Below are 20,428 nucleotides of genomic sequence, written 5' to 3'. Positions count from 1 at the left end.
GTCAAAGGAATCCTAAGTTATTGGGCGGACAAGCTTTTTGAAGTCAAGGCCCCTGTGACCTTGACCTTTGACCTGGTGACCTCAAAATCATTAGGGGTCATCTACTAATCATGATCAACATCCATGCCAAATATGAAGACTGTGGGTCAAAGGAATCTTAAGTTATTGGGCGGACAAACTTTTTGAAGTCAAGGCCCCTGTGACCTTGACCTTTGACCTAGTGACCTCAAAATCAATAGGGGTCATGTACTTATCATGACTAACCTCCAAGCCAAATATAAAGACTGTAGGTCAAAGGAATCTTATGTTATTGGGCGGACCAGCTTTTTGAAGTCAAGGCCCCTGTGACCTTGACCTTTGACCTAGTGACCTCAAAATCAATAGGGGTCATCTACTAATCATGACTAATCTCCATGCCAAATATGAAGACTAAGGGTCAAAGGAATCTTAAGTTATTGGGCGAACAAGAAAAAAACGACGGACGGACGGCCGGACAAGCTGATTCCAGTATATCCCCCTTACAACTTTGTTGTGCGGGGGTATAAAAATGCACTAATCAATAATTTGAATGAACAAAATAGACAGAAATATTTTCAACTTTTTAATTTTATGATACCATACAACATTAAATAGCAACAAGCCAATGATTAGGTTATCTTTAGTAACACGTGTAGATAAAATAATAATCTTAAAATATAATGCTTTAACTTTAACAGAACATTTATATAAATAGTTAGAAGACTGATTTTGGAGAGAACATTAACACAGTAAAGTTGAACTACATTTTAATAGATTCAAAGATGGAAAGTTAAGGATTAAATGCGCTGTCATTCTACTGCTTACTGCTGTATTTATGACTAGGAGCCTGAATTCTTTATTATGGTCATTATCCATTCATTTATACAGATGAAAGATTATTCATTAATCTGCTTGAAGTAATTAGATTGTGACCTCAGTATAAAGCCAGGCCAGCATGAACTTACATGCAATCTGCACAGGCTCTACACTGTTGGTAACTTATTTCTGTACTTTGATATTGAAATCCCCTAAACTTTAAATTGACTGTTCCAAAAATTCAAAGTAGGTTAAATCTGGCACAAGTTGGTCAAGAGTTATATTTCACTGCTGTCTTTCTTCATAGTAAGGTGTGATATGTAAATTATACAGAAATTAAACTTTTCTTTTTCTATCAGCTGCAGCTCTTTTAAAGTCACCTTTATGCTGAGTTTTCCATTTTCTATTACGCAACACCTCTGAGCTTTGACCTTGACCTTTAGGTCCACCTTTGACATCATGAGTCTTTGGAGCCTGACTGGGTTTTGCCCTCCCAGCTTTGTATCTTGCCCTTTCTTCAGCCCTTTGTCTAAGCACTGCAGGATCTTCAAACAAAATTGTCACGTTTTTGCAAGCATTTGCATCTTCATCAGATTCTGTAACCATAGCTTCCATGAGAATAATTTTAAAACACAAAATGACATCATATATAAATAAAACTAGAACTATCATTAAAATTGTGATTAATACCCCCGCAAGACTGCTTCAGAAATGAGGAAGTTACTAGTAACAGAATACCTTGCAGAAAAACTGAGTTATGGTTGTGGGCAATTAAAGATAGTTGTGGTTCTTGTATGTTGCATTTCCTTTCAATGTGGTTGACCATTGATGAAGTTTTCTTGAATTACTCTGTAATAAGTCCAAAAAGAGTTATGATTCTTGTGCACTGCACTTCCCCTTATTGTACTTTTTGACCATTGTATGAAGTTGTTTTGAATTCAACCAGTAGTTTTCAAGTTATGCTCCGGACAAGGAAAAGTAACAAAGGGCAATAACTCTGTAATAAGTAAAGATGGAGTTATGGTTCTTGTGCACTGCACTTCCTCTCAATGTGCTTGACCATTGTATGAAGTTGTATGGAATTCCAACCATTAGTCTTCAAGTTATGCTCGGACAAGGAAAATGCAACGGACGGCTGACCTGACCAACCAACTGACCGACCACCGAGTGACTCCTATATACCCACCCCCCCCCCTCAAACTTCGTTTTGGGGGTATAATAATGACTTGAAAAACTTAACATATAGAACATTTAAACCAGTGTAGGGTATAAGTGAAAATGGCTATACTTTAGTTAAAAGATTTGACAGATTATATGTTACAGTATAAACAGTTAAGTTACACAACCCATTAGGCTATATAGCAAACAAATGTTTATATAGAACCATATAACCTGTATGAATATATAACCAAAGTCATAAGGCTATTAAGCAAAAACAACTGTTTATATAGAACCATATAACCTGTATGCATATACATGTATAACCAAACCTATTAGGACACATAGCTAAAAAGCTAAGCACATGTATACAGAACCATATAACCTGTATGAATATATAATCAAAGTCATAGGGCTATGTAGCAAAAACAACTGTTTAAACAGAACCATATAACCTATATGCATATACATGTTTAACCAAACCCATTAGGATATATAGCAAAAAGCCAAGTATACAGAACCATATAACCTGTATAATTTTATAACCAAAGTCATAAGGCTATATAGCAAACAACCATTTTACACAAAGACATAACCTGTCAAGTCTTTCTAACATATATAATACTGCAGAAAAGCAATCTTCGAATTCAAAAATTGCAGCAGCTGCTTATATACATAGCATAAAGATGAAAATTGATGTTACATTCATAACGATCCTTAATTCAACTTTATACCATATGACCAAGTAAATGGCCTTGGTAAAATGTGTCAAAATACAATGTATAACACATTATTTCAAGCAAGAAACGTGACCAATAACTCTTGGTCTCTCTCGCCCTAAATTCTTTTCACATTACAAGGTCAACACATACATATATATATATATCATTTTGTTCTTATATCTCTACTGCCATGAAATAGTCCTACATAATGTAAATAAACCATTGTAAGTTATTATAACTACTAGTATTTGGATGTAAGGCCTTATTGTATACCTCAGATTCTGAATAATTATGTCTGTCTGTCCGTGTTTGACCTCCAAGTATCCGAGGTGTTGTAAATGGTCTGCAAATAAAATATTATAAACTAGAAATGTGTCCATAGGACACGGATGCCCCCACACGCCACTGTTCTGTCAATCTTATGACTCTAGGTCAAATATTTTTTGGACTACATGTGCCACAAGTTGAAAACTAAAAATCGACAAAGGGCCATAATTCTGTTAAATTTGGTCGCAGCAAAAATTCCTTCCTTTACTACCATCTACAATTAAGGTTGTTAATCCTTGGAAAGTTTAAGCAAAATCTGCCATCCGGTTTAAGAGGAGTTGCGTTCACAAAATTTCTACATAGTATATAATGAAAAAATCAACAAAGGGGCCATAATTCTGTTAAATTTAGTTGCAGCAAAAATTCCTTCTTTACTACCATCTACACATTAAGGTTGTTCATCCTTGGAAGTTTTAAGCAAAATCTGCCCATCCGTTTAAGAGGAGTTGCATTCACAAAATTTCTACATAGTATATAGTGAAAAAATTCAACAAAAGGCCATAATTCTGTAAAAAATTTGGTCGCAGCAAAAATTCCTTCCTTTACTGCCATCTACACCTGAAGGTTGTTCATCCTGTAAGTTTAAGCAAAATCTGCCATCCGGTTTTAAGAGGAGTTGCGTTCACAAAATTTCTACATAGTAATCTAGTGAAAAAAATCAAAAAGGGCCATAATTCTGTTAAATTTAGTCGCAGCAAAAATTCCTTCCTTTACTGCCATCTACACATTAAGGTTGTTCATCCTGTAAGTTTCAGCAAAAATCTGCCATCCGGTTTAAGAGGAGTTGCGTTCACAAGATTCGGACGTACGGACGGACGGACGGACTGACGGACTGACGGACGGACGGACAAGTGCAACGCTATATGCTCCCACATTGTGGGGGCATAAAAATTACATGATTTTATTCAAAGTCAGTCAAGCCAATAAACAATGTATTGTTCATCAATATCAAGCAAGTGTATATACATGTGGGATTTTTGTTGGGTTTTACTTCACACCAACACAGTTTAGGTCATATGGCGACTTTCCAGCTTTTACTGGTGCAGAAAGACCTCAGAGGCCCTTCAATGGATTGTTTCAGGCACAAACAGGCACCCCAGTAGAACATGAAAAGTTAAATGTCATGGTAAAAATGAATAAGGCTTACAAGTACGCATTTATTATACAAATGTGTACTTATTAACATTAAGTGTACTACTTTAAACAAATTTGCTCTAATTCAAATAAATTGCCACCAAATTACCCCCCCCACTCCCAAAAAAACCCCCCCAAAAAAACCAAAAAACAACCAACAACATATCTAAACATAATACAAACCATAAAAAGCTGAATGTTCTATTGAATATTATATTGCCCTTAATTTTAGACAAATATAATTAAAACATGATATGTCATTTTTACTACATGTATCATAATTATTATTTGCTCATTGCATATTCAAATTTTTGCATAAAACAGCAGTTTATGAATAACATATAAAATATTAACCTGTCATGGTTTAAAAGTGTTATTATCATTTCCTTCTTTTTCCCTGGATCATTAATTATCGGAAATTATTTGGACTCCTACCAATTAACCAAATTGCCATAAATAACCAACAATGAACCTTTGAGGCTTTCCATTTACTTTTATTCAACCTTTTAAAGATTCTACAAGGAAACTGGTTATCTTTTCAATTTGTCAACAGTGCAGCTAAAACATAATAGCAGTTTGTTTCATATTGTGCATGCAATTTATCACTTTCTAAAGATATCATTAATCCGGCGATGAAAAGTATTTTATCTAGACAAGAAAATATAACTTACGGTAATGTTATGCTGTGACTTAAAAAGTTAAAAGTGAAAGGTTAAGAGTGAAAAGGTTCATGTCCTTAAATACAATGTACAGGATTTACAAACTAAGTTACCAAAAATTAATGTTTTATAATTATGTATTAGTCATGTAATTTGTTTAATTTAGTTAATGTTTTTTTTATAAAACAAGAGCTCTAAGTGTGCTCATATGGCACACCTGAGAATATAAAAAAAATAAGTTTTCATCCATAGGAGTCCTACTAGAAAATACTACATACCAAATATCTTAGCTTTGGGCTTTTTAATTTCAGAGGAGAGGGATTTTAAATCTGTCAACGGTAAGTCAATACCAAATATATAAGCTTTGTGCCCTGAAGTTTATGACTTTTTATAAAGATAAGATTTTACATACTTCATGTATTTCTACCTTTTATGACTCACTTGACCATTAGGCTGGAAGCATTTACACGTATATATCTTTTAAGAAGACCACTTAATCTCAAAATAATTTGAGTGGCTTGGAAGGAGATATTATTTGAAGAAATTTTGAAGGAAAAAAACAATGGATTACTATCATCAGGCCACAAAAGCTTACTTTTTAGCAATATACAAGCCTGAAGGGCATCCTAAAACTACAATACTTATCTGTTCAAGTATATATTAAAATAGCATGTGAGGAAGTTATCCAGCAAGATTGATGTTCAATTTCTACAAAATTACCAACTAGGACATGCAAATAACATACAGAGTGGCAACAATATTATCCCTCCACCAGTAAACTAAAAGTTGCAGCCTAAGACCTATTAAATGTCACATGACTTACAGTTACAACAAATTCTTTAAACCTTATTGTTCGAAACTTGATTACAAAAATTAACAGTTAAAAGGCTAAATAAGAAAATAGTGACAATACTAATTTACCTGACAGTTGTAAGTTCATCAGCAGAGTCAGCATCATCTGCCCCTACGTTATTCACATCGTACGTGTCATCATACTCGTCATCGTACATGTCACGTGTATACGTCACCGTTCCGTCGTCTATCACGACCTCGTGTATCACACCATAGTCTTTACTTATAGCAGACTTTATATCCTTTAATTCAGCTTGGTCACCTATACTGACATTTTCTGTTTTGTCTCTAGAAAAAAAAAAAACTTATTTTTTTAAAACTGCCCAACTTCTAATAAACAACTGTTATCCCTTAGCATGTATCAACGGTTCGATTCAAATAATCTTTAACATCCAATAAAGAAAAGAACATGTATCTAAATGTTCTTTACACCAATACATTTTTAAATTAAAGTTAAAAGTAAATGAATGGGATATTTAGCAACACAGGCTCAGTTTGCTATTTCTCTGTATTTTCTTAATCTGAACCTTCTAATCATAATATACTGTAATACATGTCTTTATTCTCAAAGTTAATACAACAAGCAAATTCGTTGAATTTATATCCCCCACCGAGTACTGGTTATTATTAACACAACAACTGAAGACATAAGGCTTTATTTATATATAAATCATGGCATAAACAGTAATATTCTTTGAACTTGATAAATATTCAGGGCAATAACAGAGCCATAATTTTGTGTTAAATAGTAAAATCTGGAAATGCCAATGAGATGTATGCATACTACATAACTAATCAAGGGCCATAAATCTGAGTTATAAGTATCTGACCGGGAACAAGGCGACTATATGCACATCTCCTCTTAGTATCCCATAAAGTTTCATTGAATTCCAGCCAGTAGAAGCAGAGAAGTAGCGAAGGAAACAAATATTTTTCTATATGGATACTGCATAACTTATCAAGGGCCATAACTCTGAGTTAAAGTGTCTGACTGGAACAAGCCGACGATATGCACATCTCCTCTTGATATTGATGATTCCCATAAAGTTTCGTTGAATTCCAGCCAGTAGTAACTGTTGCAGAGAACTACTCCGGAAACGATTTTTACTCCATATGCATATTGCATAACTAATCACGGGCCATAACTCTGAGTTAAAGTGTCTGACCGGAACAAGCCAAAGATATGCACATCTCCTCTTGGTATTGAAGGTTCCCATAAAGTTTCGTTGAATTCCAGCCAGTAGTTGCAGAGAAGTAGCGCGGAAACAATTTTTACTCCATATGCATACTGCATTACTAATCACGGGCCATAACTCTGAGTTAAAGTGTCTGACCGGAACAAGCCGACGATATGCACATCTCCTCTTGGTATTGATGATTCCCATAAAGTTTCGTTGAATTCCAGCCAGTAGTTGCAGAGAACTACTCCGGAAACGATTTTTACTCTATATACATACTACATAACTAATCAAGGGCCATAACTCTGAGTTAAAGGGTCGGACCAGAACAAGCCGACGATATGCGCATCTCCTCTTGATATTGATGATTCCCATAAAGTTTCGTTGAATTCCAGCCAGTAGTTGCAGAGAACTACTCCGGAAACAAAATTCGGACGGACGGATGGATGGACGTTCTAACAGGAGAGTAATTATGTGGCTACTCTATTGTTCTCTCTATTGTTCTTTTTAGCCACACAAAAGAAAATAGCCACATAAAAGCATTACGGAATGAATGACATCAAAGAGAAAGAACAGTTACCTATTTTCCCTCTAGCCACATAATTACTCTCCTGTGAGTGCGGAAGGACGGACGGACGGACAACGCCGAAGATCTATTTTGTTGTATGTCACATCAGTACAAATGTGAATATCATTACACTTGTTTACTGTTATTTTACAACCGTTTATCAGGAAAAATTCAGGGGTTGTTCTGTACCATTTCAGAGCACTATAATGCACTTGATATCCTTCATATGCTGTAATAACTAAAATATCACCTGATGTGCTAATACATCATTTTTGTGTGGAAAAATTGTCATTTAATGACCTTGACCTTCAACAGATGTCATAACAAATGTGTAAATGTCATTATTACACAAAATGTAAAAATACTGGATATACAAAATTGAAATTTATGGATTTAGTATCTGTTAAAAATCTTTTATGTTTTAATTTTATATGAATGATTATTATGTAATCAAATGTCATTTCTGAAATGAAAAGGATAGCTCGGGAATTCACTGAATTTATTGAAAACGTATCAAAACATATTTGTTCCATGTCATGATAAGATGCATTACTAATTTTATACTCAAAATGACATTTGACAACCTTATAAACATTGCACACAAAATTATAAATACATGTATCATACTTAAATCAGAATCTTAAAATAGGATTTTATAACAAATATATTGCATTTTTAACACATACAGGAAATATAAAAGCTGAGAAAAACAAGTGATATATAAAAACGGTCAGATATTTTATGTTTCTTTAATACCAATAACATAACAACATGTGGTTGTTCATAAACTACATGTACATGTATAAGGAAAAAAAATGGATTTGGAATGGTACAAAAATTCTATCCCATCTTTGTCATAAAAGCACTGAATAAGGAAGAAAACCTGCTGAAAGTTTGTAAAACCAACTTGGGAACAAATGTGCATTAACATTGGCCAGAAGGTATAAAAAGTGGTATGGACAGACAAACAAAACAGTTTCAACTCTGATTTGAACAAACAAAACAAAACTTGATGCATATGGATATTCTTGTCTTGATGATTATATACTACAAAATAAGGATTTTGAATAACCAAGTGTATCCTTGAAACTGATCTGAGGGAGCCCAAACTTGCATTCTGCACATCAACCTATGCTTGAAAGTCTTAAGTTCCTTTCATAGGTCTAAAAGATAGGACAGAAAAACTTGAAATTCGTACTGAGGAACCAAAACCTGTCGTTTGCACATCATCTTGTTATGGTAAACATTTCTGCCATGAAGTTTCTGTTTCTTTCCATCAGTTCAAAAGATAGAGAGCAGACATGAAATTGCTAATGGACCAGGTGCAAAACATTATATGGAAAAAGTAAGATGGTAATAATACAAGTTACCATAAAAAAATATAAAAAAAACAGACAGTAATAATATAAATGATTACTTACAGTTTGCCTTTACGTATTTTCTGTTTGTCTATATCATCTCTGTGGAAAACATCAAACTCATCAAAGTCATAAATATTCTTCCTTTCATGTAACAAACTGGGTGGGGTAACTGCACGTTGCTTTCTGAATGCATTTGAAAAGGTAAAATTACAGGGTTACATAAAATTGACAGAGTCAAAGAAGTTGACTAATGTATTATAAAAACTACATTGTGTAAATCAAACATGGCTTTTATAACAATCTTTGGCAAAAAGATCAAAAGACAGTTATCATCATAATATTTCTATATAGGAATAAATAATTTGAAATTTGCTTTAATGTAGTAACTATATCTTAAGTTTTTATCAGTGCAACATTATTTGGAAAGTTGTTTTTTTTACAGAAAGAGGGTACAAAATATTTTTTTACAAATATTTATTTAATACCTTGGTATTTGTCTATCAACCTCCTGGAGTGATTGCGGCAGTCTATCCTCTAATACAGCATTTATAACTCTCTCTATGTCATAATTCAGCTCTTCTAAACATACCTGCAAATAATCAAACAATATATTCGAAAATAGATGAAACTTTTTCCACAATACTTCATGAAATTGCATTGGCCATCTAAATATCTAGAGACATTATTACGTCAAAATTTTACGATGATTTAATTAAAGATAAATATTTGTTGTGTTTTGATATATCTAACTTCCATGTTACAACAAGATGACCAAATAGTTCACTTGAGAACAAGACAAGGTCTGATAGGCATAGATATAACAGATATCAGAAAAAGATGCCCTAAACAAAGCTTAAAGACAATGAATAACTAGATTTTAATTACAATCACTAATAGGTCATTACTCATGGATATTAAAAAATCTTCAGTTACTTATTTTAAGACAAGAACTGTTCTAAGACAGCACACTCGACTATTATCAGTACAAACAGTTAGAAAAAGGTGCACCATTAACCGGTTTAAACTCCTCAGCAGTCATTATTATGCTGCTGACCGTTCCAAGGCGGCGCCCCACTGTGTTCCTCAGATGTATGTCTATGTTGTTTCATACTGTTTTGGTGACACTTTTGCTTGTGTCCCTTGTTGTTTTCTCGTCTACGGTAAGTATCTTTCCCATTGCCTCTAGTTTTTATTTCTTTGATTAACCCCCCCCCCCCCTTCCCCCGGTCTCCTGTCCCCTTCCCCTTTGTGGGCCTATTATTATTTTCTTTGAATTCCTAATCAGTTGCAAATTATTTATAATTTTAATTAACCTGTCCTTGCTCTGTCTTTGCCCTGTCCTGTTTTTGTTTGGGGTCCGTCTGGGCTCCTTGCCATTGGTTCTTGTTGCTGGGTCATATGGGGGTTGCGTTCATTGAACGCCGCCTTTCCTTGTTGATCTTGTTTATCATATATTATATTGGATAAAATAAGTCAGATTTATAGGACCTGTTTCCATGATGTAAGATAGTAACAGAGAACAAGTGTGTGAAGTTTCAACCTATTCAATTCAGTACTTTTGGAGATACCAACTTGCACACACAAAAAATAACCAACGTGTGAGGGCTATGGCAACGCCAGTATAAAAACAATAGCTCTCTCTTACCTCAATGAATCCCTCACCAAGGTCTGGTAATAAATCTTTCACAGAGGACACCATTGAGTCCAGCTCCACACCTGTCACTTGTGGGGCACATGCTCCTACAATATCCTGTACAAAACAAAATAAAAACTTTCTTACTGTGTCTCCTGTTTGAAATGTGGACATAAGGATATTTATATCAAACATAATGAATCTCAGAAAACAAATGGTATGAGAGCTGTCCATAGGACAGCAACATTCGACTATTTTTAGTGCTTGATAGTAAAAGAGCCTTGATAATATAAAATTATCTAAGTTAACAAAAGGGCAAAATTTTTCTTTAAGTCCATGTTACAGTCATAGGCCTTGGAGAGAGTCCTATTATGCTCTCAAAGAAGAGTATAAAACTTTCAACTTGTTTCAGGCCCATATACCACTTGGAAATATTTGAGGTATTTGAGGTATTACAAAAACTTCAACGAAAATTCTAAGTCGAAAAAGGGGCATAATTATGTCAAAATGCTTGATACAGTTACCTCCCCTTGTCTACAGTTTAGAGTCATGATGGTGTACAAGTGTGCAAAGTTTCATACTGGTTGGAGACCACCAAAACCGGACAACCACCAAACCCGGACGGCCCCGAAAATGCTTAATTTAGTATTTTCTTTGTTCAGTGGTTGTCAGTCACTTTTTTATCAACAATAAGTGCATGTTTCTTTTAAAATTAAGTAAATAAATTTATTTCAACCTCCGTAAATGGTAATATTTTAATGTCTATTTCAAGAATGTTGACGTTGAAATTCGGGGGTCAAGAAAGCAATGCCTGACCTCATATACCAGCTATAATCATTTGCAGAGTGAATAATAGAATATCCAAAACTTCAGCATTTGTGGCTGACATATTGTATATCATGTTTTAAATAAAAAATCTAAACACCCAAGCTTTTATCTGAATTAAATCACATCGTGTTCATATCTGTCCGGACACATGGTACTGTAGTGTAGACAATTTAGGTAATTTTGATACCCTCCTTGTCGAGCCTCAGATATAAGTGTCAATACAATCAGAAATAAACAAACTAGTTTGTTAGTTAGCAGAAGAACCTAGCTGAACCGTGTCAAATTGTTTGGTCTCTAGGTTAAAAATCAAGAAATATGTACGGAAAAATGCTCCAAAAGTGTCCGGTTGATGGTCTCCGACCAGTAGCCATATGTCAATGGACTTTGACAATATTTGAGGTATTACAAAAACTTTAACGTAAAATCTAAGTCAAAAAAGGGGCATAATTCTGTCAAAATGCTTGATACAGTTACCTCCCCTTGTCTACAGTTTAGATTCATGATGGTGTACAAGTGTGCAAAGTTTCATAGCCATATGTCAATGGACTTTGACAATATTTGAGGTATTACAAAAACTTAAACGTAAAATCTAAGTCGAAAAAGGGGCATAATTCTGTTAAAATGCTTGATAGAATTATATCCTCCTGTCTACAGATTGGGGTCATGATGGTGAACAAGTGTGCAAAGTTTCAAAGCCTTAAGACACTCGGTTGATTACAATAGCTCTACTTATTCTTATCGAATAGTCAAGCTAAAAATGTAGACTTTAAATGATTTTATATATGAAGATTATATGTAATATCCCTAGAGAACATTCACATCAAAATTTGACAAAATCTTTCCCGTTTGTTAGTCCATAATAAAACTTGAAAGAAAAACAAGTCCAATATAAAATGATTCACTCTAGAGTAAGGTGCTGATCCTGAACCCTTATGCATTGATAAAAGCATTTCAATGAAATAGATAAAATCAGAACTGTGGAAGCGCATTCTTCATCAAGAGCAATGGCTCATCTACTCTAATTGTATACTGATATTAAAATCTGTAAATGAACTGAAACCTGTCTGTTTGTTCATCTAGTTATTACAATGACTTCAACACAATTTTGGTCATTTCTTGACAGTTTGTCCATATATCAGGCTTTCCTAGATAATTAACCAGTATTATAGAGAATACATGGTTGATGTGGGGATGCAGAAAGTTTATCCGGTGAGCGAGAAAGTGTATCTTGGGGAGCTTTAGCGAGCCAAGATTCACTTTCGCAGCGAACCAGATAAACCTTCTCCATCTTGACATCAACCATGTATTTGATTTATCCTGCTTTTAATCATGTTTTTAGAATAAATAAATGGTTTCATTCTTACTTTTCTCTGATAAAATAGCATCTATATGTTGTTTTGTTTTGCTGCTAAACAGTTGATGTCATCATATGACGTAATGACTGGAGATAGATAAGTTTATTTGTCAAGGCTTTATCCAGCTGATGATATTGACAGTAGCAGGATAAAATTAATTCCTCTGCATGGGACTGACTACCCATCCCACATGCTCTCTGAATCAGCTTTGAGAGACAATTGACCATTAGAATCAATGTAAGAGATCAATCACTGAGAAATTTCGCCTCACCCAAGGATTGATCTAGCAAACAATCGTTTACAAATTCGGTCCTACTGAGCCAAGCTAGTTGTGATCAGCCTTCTAAAACAATGTAAATAAAGCTTACAGAATCTTCTACTTGGTATACATCTGCCGGCACACTTGTAGCCATCTGCTGCACAGGTGATGTGTTTCCTCCACCTACAGCTCCAACCATTTCACCAGACGACCCATCAGGACTTCTTCTCCCACCTCTTTTCATTGCACCTTTTGGGGACTTTCTCTTTCCATATGTAGAGAATGCACTATTAACAGCATCTTGTATATACTGAAGGCGTGTCTCATCACTGCTCTAATGTCAAGGTTATATCAGCCAATATCTAATGTCAATCTTATATCAGCCAATATTTAATGTCAAGGTTATATCAGCCAATATTTAATGTCAAGGTTATATCAGCCAATATTTAATGTCAAGGTTATATCAGCCAATATTTAGCAAGAGTAATACTCCTAAGTTAATAGAATAAGCGTTCCCTCCAATCTAATATTTATAATCAGACATATAATTTCAGCAATTTATAAAGGCAAAATTTTCAAAATTTGTTATCATATTTAAAACACTGTATTTCAGTAAACAGAAATCTGTTTCAAACTACGCAATTAGACTGGTTTATAAAACTTTTAAACTTGGCCAATACTTTGAGGTACAACTAATACTGAACAATTTATACATGTATTGTTATCAAACTGATAAAAAAAGAATGTTCCAAGTGAAAAATCATTGTTTTTAGTAGCAACTAGCAAGTACTAAAAGTTTGATACAAGGATACATTCCACATGCTGCCTGTGACAAAATCTCAATGTCACCTTGGAAACTGTGTAAACTCTCATAATCTGCCAAAAATCTGCAAAAAATACAAACATGTTTGTATCTTCAACAAAAATTAAACTGACATAAGTAATAGAAAGAGCATCGAAACACGAGGCTATCTGATTTGTACGAAGGGGCGTAGCCCCCGAGTATAAATCAGATTGCCGAGTGTTTTGATGTTCTTTCTCTTTTGTATCATAGTCAAACATAAAAACACGTTCCCTGATACCACAAAATGAAACCCCACAAAAAAGTAACCAATGAACGAGCATCTGAATATGATATTTCCATCGCTATCCCTTTCTCTGTCGTCACAATATGTAAACCCCGGACAAAATGAACCAATCAATGGGCATGCTCTGGAGTGCGGGTAACTAATACCTGCACTCCAGTTAACGCACTGTGCATGTATATGTATACGATTTAACTCGAACACATTTTCAACAGCAAGGTCCCCAAACTAAGATACAACAAATTTTGTGAGACTACATATGCCTGTTTTTTGGTCCGGTTGGATACTATATACATCATAAGGTGATTTCCAAGCTTAACTGAAGGTGTAAAAATCAAGTGCCCTTTAATTCATTTTTTCAGACATGAGAACAACCACCAACCTTCCTTAAGCTAGCTTTATAGCTTTCTCACAAGAAAAAATCAAAGTTTCATGTAGAATTTGTAGGGGCTTTTGGTTTAGTGTAAATGTATTTGTGCTACGCAATAACTGTTGAACAATAATTGTATTAATTTATGAAAAATAATAAGGCAATAACTTTAATGATGAATGACCCTCTGAACCTAAACATTTCAACACATAAACACATTAGGATCATACCTTCATATAGTTTTTTTTCCTACGAGTATATACATGTATAATCAAACCCAGATTGAATGTTCATACATGTTTTCTTGATAAAGTATGCATCTAAAGTAATCTCAGAAATAATAGTCCAACAAAAGGTTAAGGAAATTATATAGGATGTGGTTTTCTACCTTCGTTCTGCTAATACAGATGATACAATATGGAGATAATCATCTACAAAGTCTATAACTGGTTCCCTGTAAAATACAAACAAAATATCTGTAAACAAAACATGACAGCTATAAAACATTACAAACAACAATGTATTTGCAAAGTTAAATACCATCTTATCTCTAAAGAAATAGCTGCTTAATTAATAAGTTTTAATTAATCTTAATTAGTCTTAATTAATTTTAAGAAATACATAATTCAATTTTAAATGCAATTCTTAAATACAAGCCCTTGTTTCCTTGAGCAGGAAACTTTACACACATTGCAAGTCATTGCTTAGTACAGGTTGGTTTTAGGAAAGGATTCAAGAGTATTTCAATCAGTTTATAGCTTCCAACACAATGGAACTAAAATAAATTTGTATAAACACACTGTTTCAAGCAATGAGCATAAGCTTGAGAAAAACTTAACAAATACAACTGTCCATTTACATCAAAAATATAATCAATGCCAAGTTTCTACATTTATGTTTATAGCTGAACTTACCTTTTCTCTAATATAGGTTGTATACAGCACTGGGCCATTATAGTTTGGAAAACAGTCAAAAGGCATTTCTTGGCCTGGATTAAATACTGCTTCAGTAAAAGCTTTTCTCTGTAAATGATAATTTTTTTATCACATGTGTATAATACTTACAATAAAAAGTTGGGTTTCCTTTACATAGATTTGATAATACAGAGTTGGTCAGACTACAAAATAAAGAACGGTATACTAACTAGATGCAATTATGAAATTATTTCTTCTATTGAAGGTTATTCCAAAAATTATTTATTCTGATATGTTGATAAAGACTCTTTTTTTACAAAAGAATGGTAATTGCAATGACTTCTGAATTTAAGTAACTGAGTTTGTTGTCCATAAATATTATCATAACTTGATCTTCTTTATAACTTACTTTGTCTCAATGTCTCTCAGTTTCAAAGCTGACAAAGCTTCTGGTATAACAGCTTCATAAAATGATGGTAACCTATAAAACAGAAACACTCATCTTTAATCATGAAGACAGTTTACTTTTTCTTTCTACACTAAGCTCTAGTAATCCTAAAAAGGCCACGTATAATTATGTAAGCTGTCCTGAAATGGGATAATGCAGTTTCTGGCCAAACACTTCATAGCAAACATACAAAGATTAAACAGAATGTTTCAAAGAAAATGTGTTGGTATGATTTATGAAGGTTAAACCCTATGGCAACAAAACAACACCCTTAAAAATTCCACTTTGTATCTTTTGCTTAAGTGAGGACAAAACGGCTCACGAATATCTACCTCACTAGAAAATCACTATCATGAAACGCTTGGCAAGCTGATGGATAAACTTCTAAAAATGAGGTCAAGGTCATTCCAATATCTGACAGATACAACACAATGTCTGTATACTCTGTCACACTCATAGTAACCAATGGCTGTTTCATGTTGCTATGGTCACTAAGCTTCTGTGGAGAGTGGGAGCCACTGTCAAACCTGATTCCACATTTACCCATGACACTGTCAAATACCTGAAATATAAAATGCAGTATAAAATAAAGACTGCCCACTTATTTCTTTAAATACTACTGTAGTAGATCCCTTCCAGAAATGTCTTTGCATCATTTGAAAGTGAAATGCTAAAGCACAGAAAACAAGAAAATTTTATACATGTAAAACATAAGTAACTAAGCTGTAATTATATTATTCAAATGTTATACAGAACTAATTAATGAATTTCTATTTAATGTGGGCACACTCAGATGAGTCATAATTTTTCTTTAAATGACATTGCAATAACTAGCACTGTATACTTTAAATTGGAAGGTCTACATATTTTACAATGCATGAATCACTAAATAAAATTCATAGCTAGATAGTTAATTACTTGCCCCCAAATGCAGCAGCTGTGGGTTTGGACTCTGGATTATCTTATGTGAGGCAGCAGCTAGCTAGAGGTCAGTGGTTCTAGTCCGGTGCACTCTTGTGCCAGAACTAATAAACCGAGTGACACAGAGTTTTACTTCCACCAGATAAACTTAAAAGTTGTCATATGATCGTAATAGTGCCAGTTTTAGTTAAATCACAACCAATCACAGGATATACATTTGTATAAGTGAAAGACATGTCTTACAATATAAATAGAACTGTTTTATATCAAACCTGTGATAGTGTACCAATGGTTTGCTCCAGATCCTCGTTGTATTTTGGCTGCTTGGTAAAGATGTTTTCAATCATTTTGGTCAACAAAGGGCCATTACCCTGTCCATATAGTACACATATGTCTAACAGCTTTGGAATGTCAAATATAAAATTCTCATAAAGAATCTCACCAAATACACTTGGGGTAATATAACATTCCTGAAAATAAAATATAGCACGGTCATTGAAGCATCACATCTCTACTTTCATGATATTTTCACAGTAAATTTATCAAGCACTTTTAATTTGTAAAACAATGTTTAATGAACAAGCAAAGTACATGAAGCTACCTTAAGATATCTATAATTTACATTAATTACATATAATGTTCTAAAATATGCAAACATGGCTCATTTTTAAATTGGACTTCTTTAAGTTTGTGACTAAAGCAACTTTCTCAACAAATTCTGTCAGAAGGTTTCAATTTCATTTTAACTGAATGTTGTGCATTTAATTGAACACCATAACATTATTAACTTGTTACAACTTCAAAACTAGGCTACACTTCATAATTATTCTACACTTCAAAACTAGGCTACACTTCATAATTATTCTACACTTCATAACTAGGCTACACTTCATAATTATTCTACACTTCATAACTAGGTTACAACTTCATGATTAGGCTAAAATTTCATAACTAGGCTACAACTTCATAAATAGACTACTACTTCATAACTAGGTTACAACTTCAAAACTAGGCCAAAACTTCATAATTAGGTTAAAACTTCATAACTAGGCTAAAATTTCATAACTAGGCTACAACTCCATAATTAGGTTACAACTTAATAACTAGGCTTCAAAATCAACTGTATTTATATGTGTGAAAATTAAGTTCACTTTTAAGTGTCTACCATTTCACAAAACCTTCATATAACAAAAGAACTATTTAATTACAGTAGAACTTCTATGAGTCGAACTTCGAATAGGCGATTTTCTCGATGTGTCGAAGTAAAATGAAAGTCCCGATTTTTTCCCTTATATATTCCTTATAAAAACCTATGTATGAGTCGAGATTTTATGTGTCGAGTTTTTCGATGTGTCGAAGTTTTTTTGTGGTCCGTATATAATAAATCTAGTACAATTTACCACAAATAAGTTGAAGTTCTTCGGTTATTTTGACACCTTCGATCTCGAGACATTTTCACACCTTTTCTGGCCACGAAGACGACTTCCGATCAACTTAAGGTACAGGTGTTAATTACACAGCCGAGTGTTCAAACAGTCTTTGTATGCGTTTAAATGTGTGAAAAATGCTCTAATCATTACTATTATAATTGCCGTAGCAGTATTTGAAAGTACATGTAAACAGTAAGAACTATCATTTGAGTATTTCCGTGACCCGGTGTCGCGTGAAAATCACACGCGAAATATTTACTATAAGCTGTTTTAGTTATTGCCCTTTTGTATTGTTCCCCTTTTGTTACTTAATTGTATATGTCACGTCAACAGGGAGTCCAAATCATTAGCCGTGAAAAGTTACTTAACATGTCATATTTATCATTGTATAATGTAAAATATCAGATTTATGAATGAAAGAAAAACATGAAATAGGTTACATTATAGATCTTATAATTAGGGCTAGTCACGGGTTGAAATTTTGTCATGAAATTCAGACCGATTCATGAGTCGAAGTCCTGATATGTCGAAGTTTTTACACAAGTCCCTCAAACTTCGACTTACCGAAGTTCTATTGTATATGTATTTAATACAAATCGATAACTGTATATTTCAGGCAAACCTTGGATTCTTTATATGTCGACATACGGACGCATGTCATGAAGACAAGTCTATGAACTTGATTATGTCTATCTCTAGCATTGTCTGGGAAATCAGCTAGTATATTGTATGATCGTGGAGCAAACCGTAGATAACTGTCTATACAGCGATGCAGTGTCTCGTCAAATATTGCCTGTAATATGAGAGATATTTTTATTTCATACATAATATTAACCTTTATACTGATGACTTTGTGTAATAGATTTACACCCATATGATGTTTAAGGGATATTAACATCAAAATACAAAACAGCTCAATAACCAGCGGTAAAGATTTTACTATAAATCAATGCATCTAATAAATTCGATTTTCTTGAACTTACAGGGAATCATATTGATTTAGAATGAGATAAACATCAAGAGCAAATCACAATTAAATATAAATAATACATATTGAATGCAGATACCTGACACCAGAATTTGTCATGTGGAAGCTGCAGTAGCCAGTGTAGATCATCCTCTATGAACTTTAACCTTTCTAACCAAGCTTCATATTGCCCTTTGTCTGACAGATTTTTGGGTGGAGGCTGATAACTTACAAACTGTACTTGTTCCATCCATCTCGGATCCTAAAAGCAGTTTAATATTAGAATATTTTTTATTTCAAATCTTTGTAGAAAACTTTTTAATTTTTTAAAATTTAAAACAAAAAGTGGCGAGAAACTTAGTACAGATCCACTACGTGAGAATATAGCAATATAGAGAATATAGAGAATATTTGTTGATTTTTCGTTATATCTTTCAATACTTTAATATAGATCATATACCTTGTTCCTAGACTTTTTTTCCTAATTCCAATGATACACATTTTTCCAATGAAGCTCTTGTACTTTCCTGGTATGCTTGCAAAATATGTGAAATATATTTGCAATACACCAATTGACAGTTTCAGAACTAGCAGACGACAGGCTATTCTTATCAGTAGAATTGCAAGTAAAAATAACCAGTTGCGTATCTCACTGTATAAATCATATGTAGAATGGTCTGACTTGTGGTAGGTTTAACCGTCAATTTAAATGCCTTAAGTGTGAAACGATGTGTTAAAATATATACTGAGATGAAGCTAAGATCACAAGCTTTTCATTGGTGTAATAAATTAAAAAAACGGACATTAATAAATTGCGCCAAACTAGCAGTTTAAACACAACTAAATTTGTGTTGTTTTAGCATTAGAGATATCAATTTTACTTGAAGATAATAGAAAAAACTATTATTTTTTTCACCCGACATACCTCGGTTATTTATGTAGTTCATGTACAGACTGTCAATAAGTGTATTGTTAATTTCATTTTGGCTAATATCTTACCCATAATGACACCAGGAAATTTTATTCTTATATGCTACATTTCCCCTTATTTGTCTATGATGTATGTAGTTTTTTTACAAATAAATGAATAAAACTTTATTCACTATAATCTGTCAAAAATCGTTTCTACAATTGTCACCAAATTGGGGCGAATCGTTAGTGGGACGAATATTTTATCGACAAAATAACAGGCTTAACATTTTATCTTACCAATGCTGCAACAGTTTGTTTACTTTTCCCAGATTCTACAATAACATGCAGTTTATCTAGTGGACCACTCATTTTTAATTGTGAACTAACAAAACGTGAAATTGGTTAGGATAGTCAGCCTAGTGTCAAAAATTATTGCGCAACGATAGATCAAGAATTCATCCGAAAAGGATCCAGGAAAGGGAGAAACAATTAGTTACATGGTAAAATTGTATA

The 20,428-nt window shown here is 33.6% G+C and overlaps 1 protein-coding gene across 1 annotated transcript; it reads right to left on the bottom strand.

Moving 5' to 3' along the window:
• Positions 1-588: 588 nt before the first annotated feature.
• On the bottom strand, positions 589-20,391 carry LOC132757192 (activating signal cointegrator 1 complex subunit 2-like). Its single transcript, XM_060748397.1, has 17 exons — positions 20,213-20,391; positions 19,104-19,265; positions 18,659-18,829; positions 16,879-17,076; positions 16,018-16,247; positions 15,647-15,718; positions 15,238-15,345; positions 14,712-14,777; positions 13,681-13,755; positions 12,978-13,197; positions 10,439-10,543; positions 9,279-9,382; positions 8,854-8,976; positions 5,756-5,974; positions 2,935-3,057; positions 2,219-2,226; positions 589-1,430 (listed from the first exon to the last, which is right to left on the bottom strand). Exons 1-17 carry the CDS (start codon positions 20,282-20,284, stop codon positions 1,171-1,173), a joined length of 2,316 nt encoding a protein of 771 aa, XP_060604380.1. The 5' UTR covers positions 20,285-20,391; the 3' UTR covers positions 589-1,170.
• Between the last annotated feature and the right edge of the window lie 37 nt (positions 20,392-20,428).

The sequence above is a fragment of the Ruditapes philippinarum genome, unplaced genomic scaffold, assembly GCF_026571515.1.
Source record: "Ruditapes philippinarum isolate M1 unplaced genomic scaffold, ASM2657151v2 ctg5120_1_1_1_1, whole genome shotgun sequence".
In the NCBI taxonomy this organism is placed as follows: Eukaryota; Metazoa; Mollusca; class Bivalvia; order Venerida; family Veneridae; genus Ruditapes; species Ruditapes philippinarum.
The sequence above is the reverse complement of the archived record's forward strand: the minus strand, read 5'-3'. Positions and strand labels throughout refer to the sequence as shown.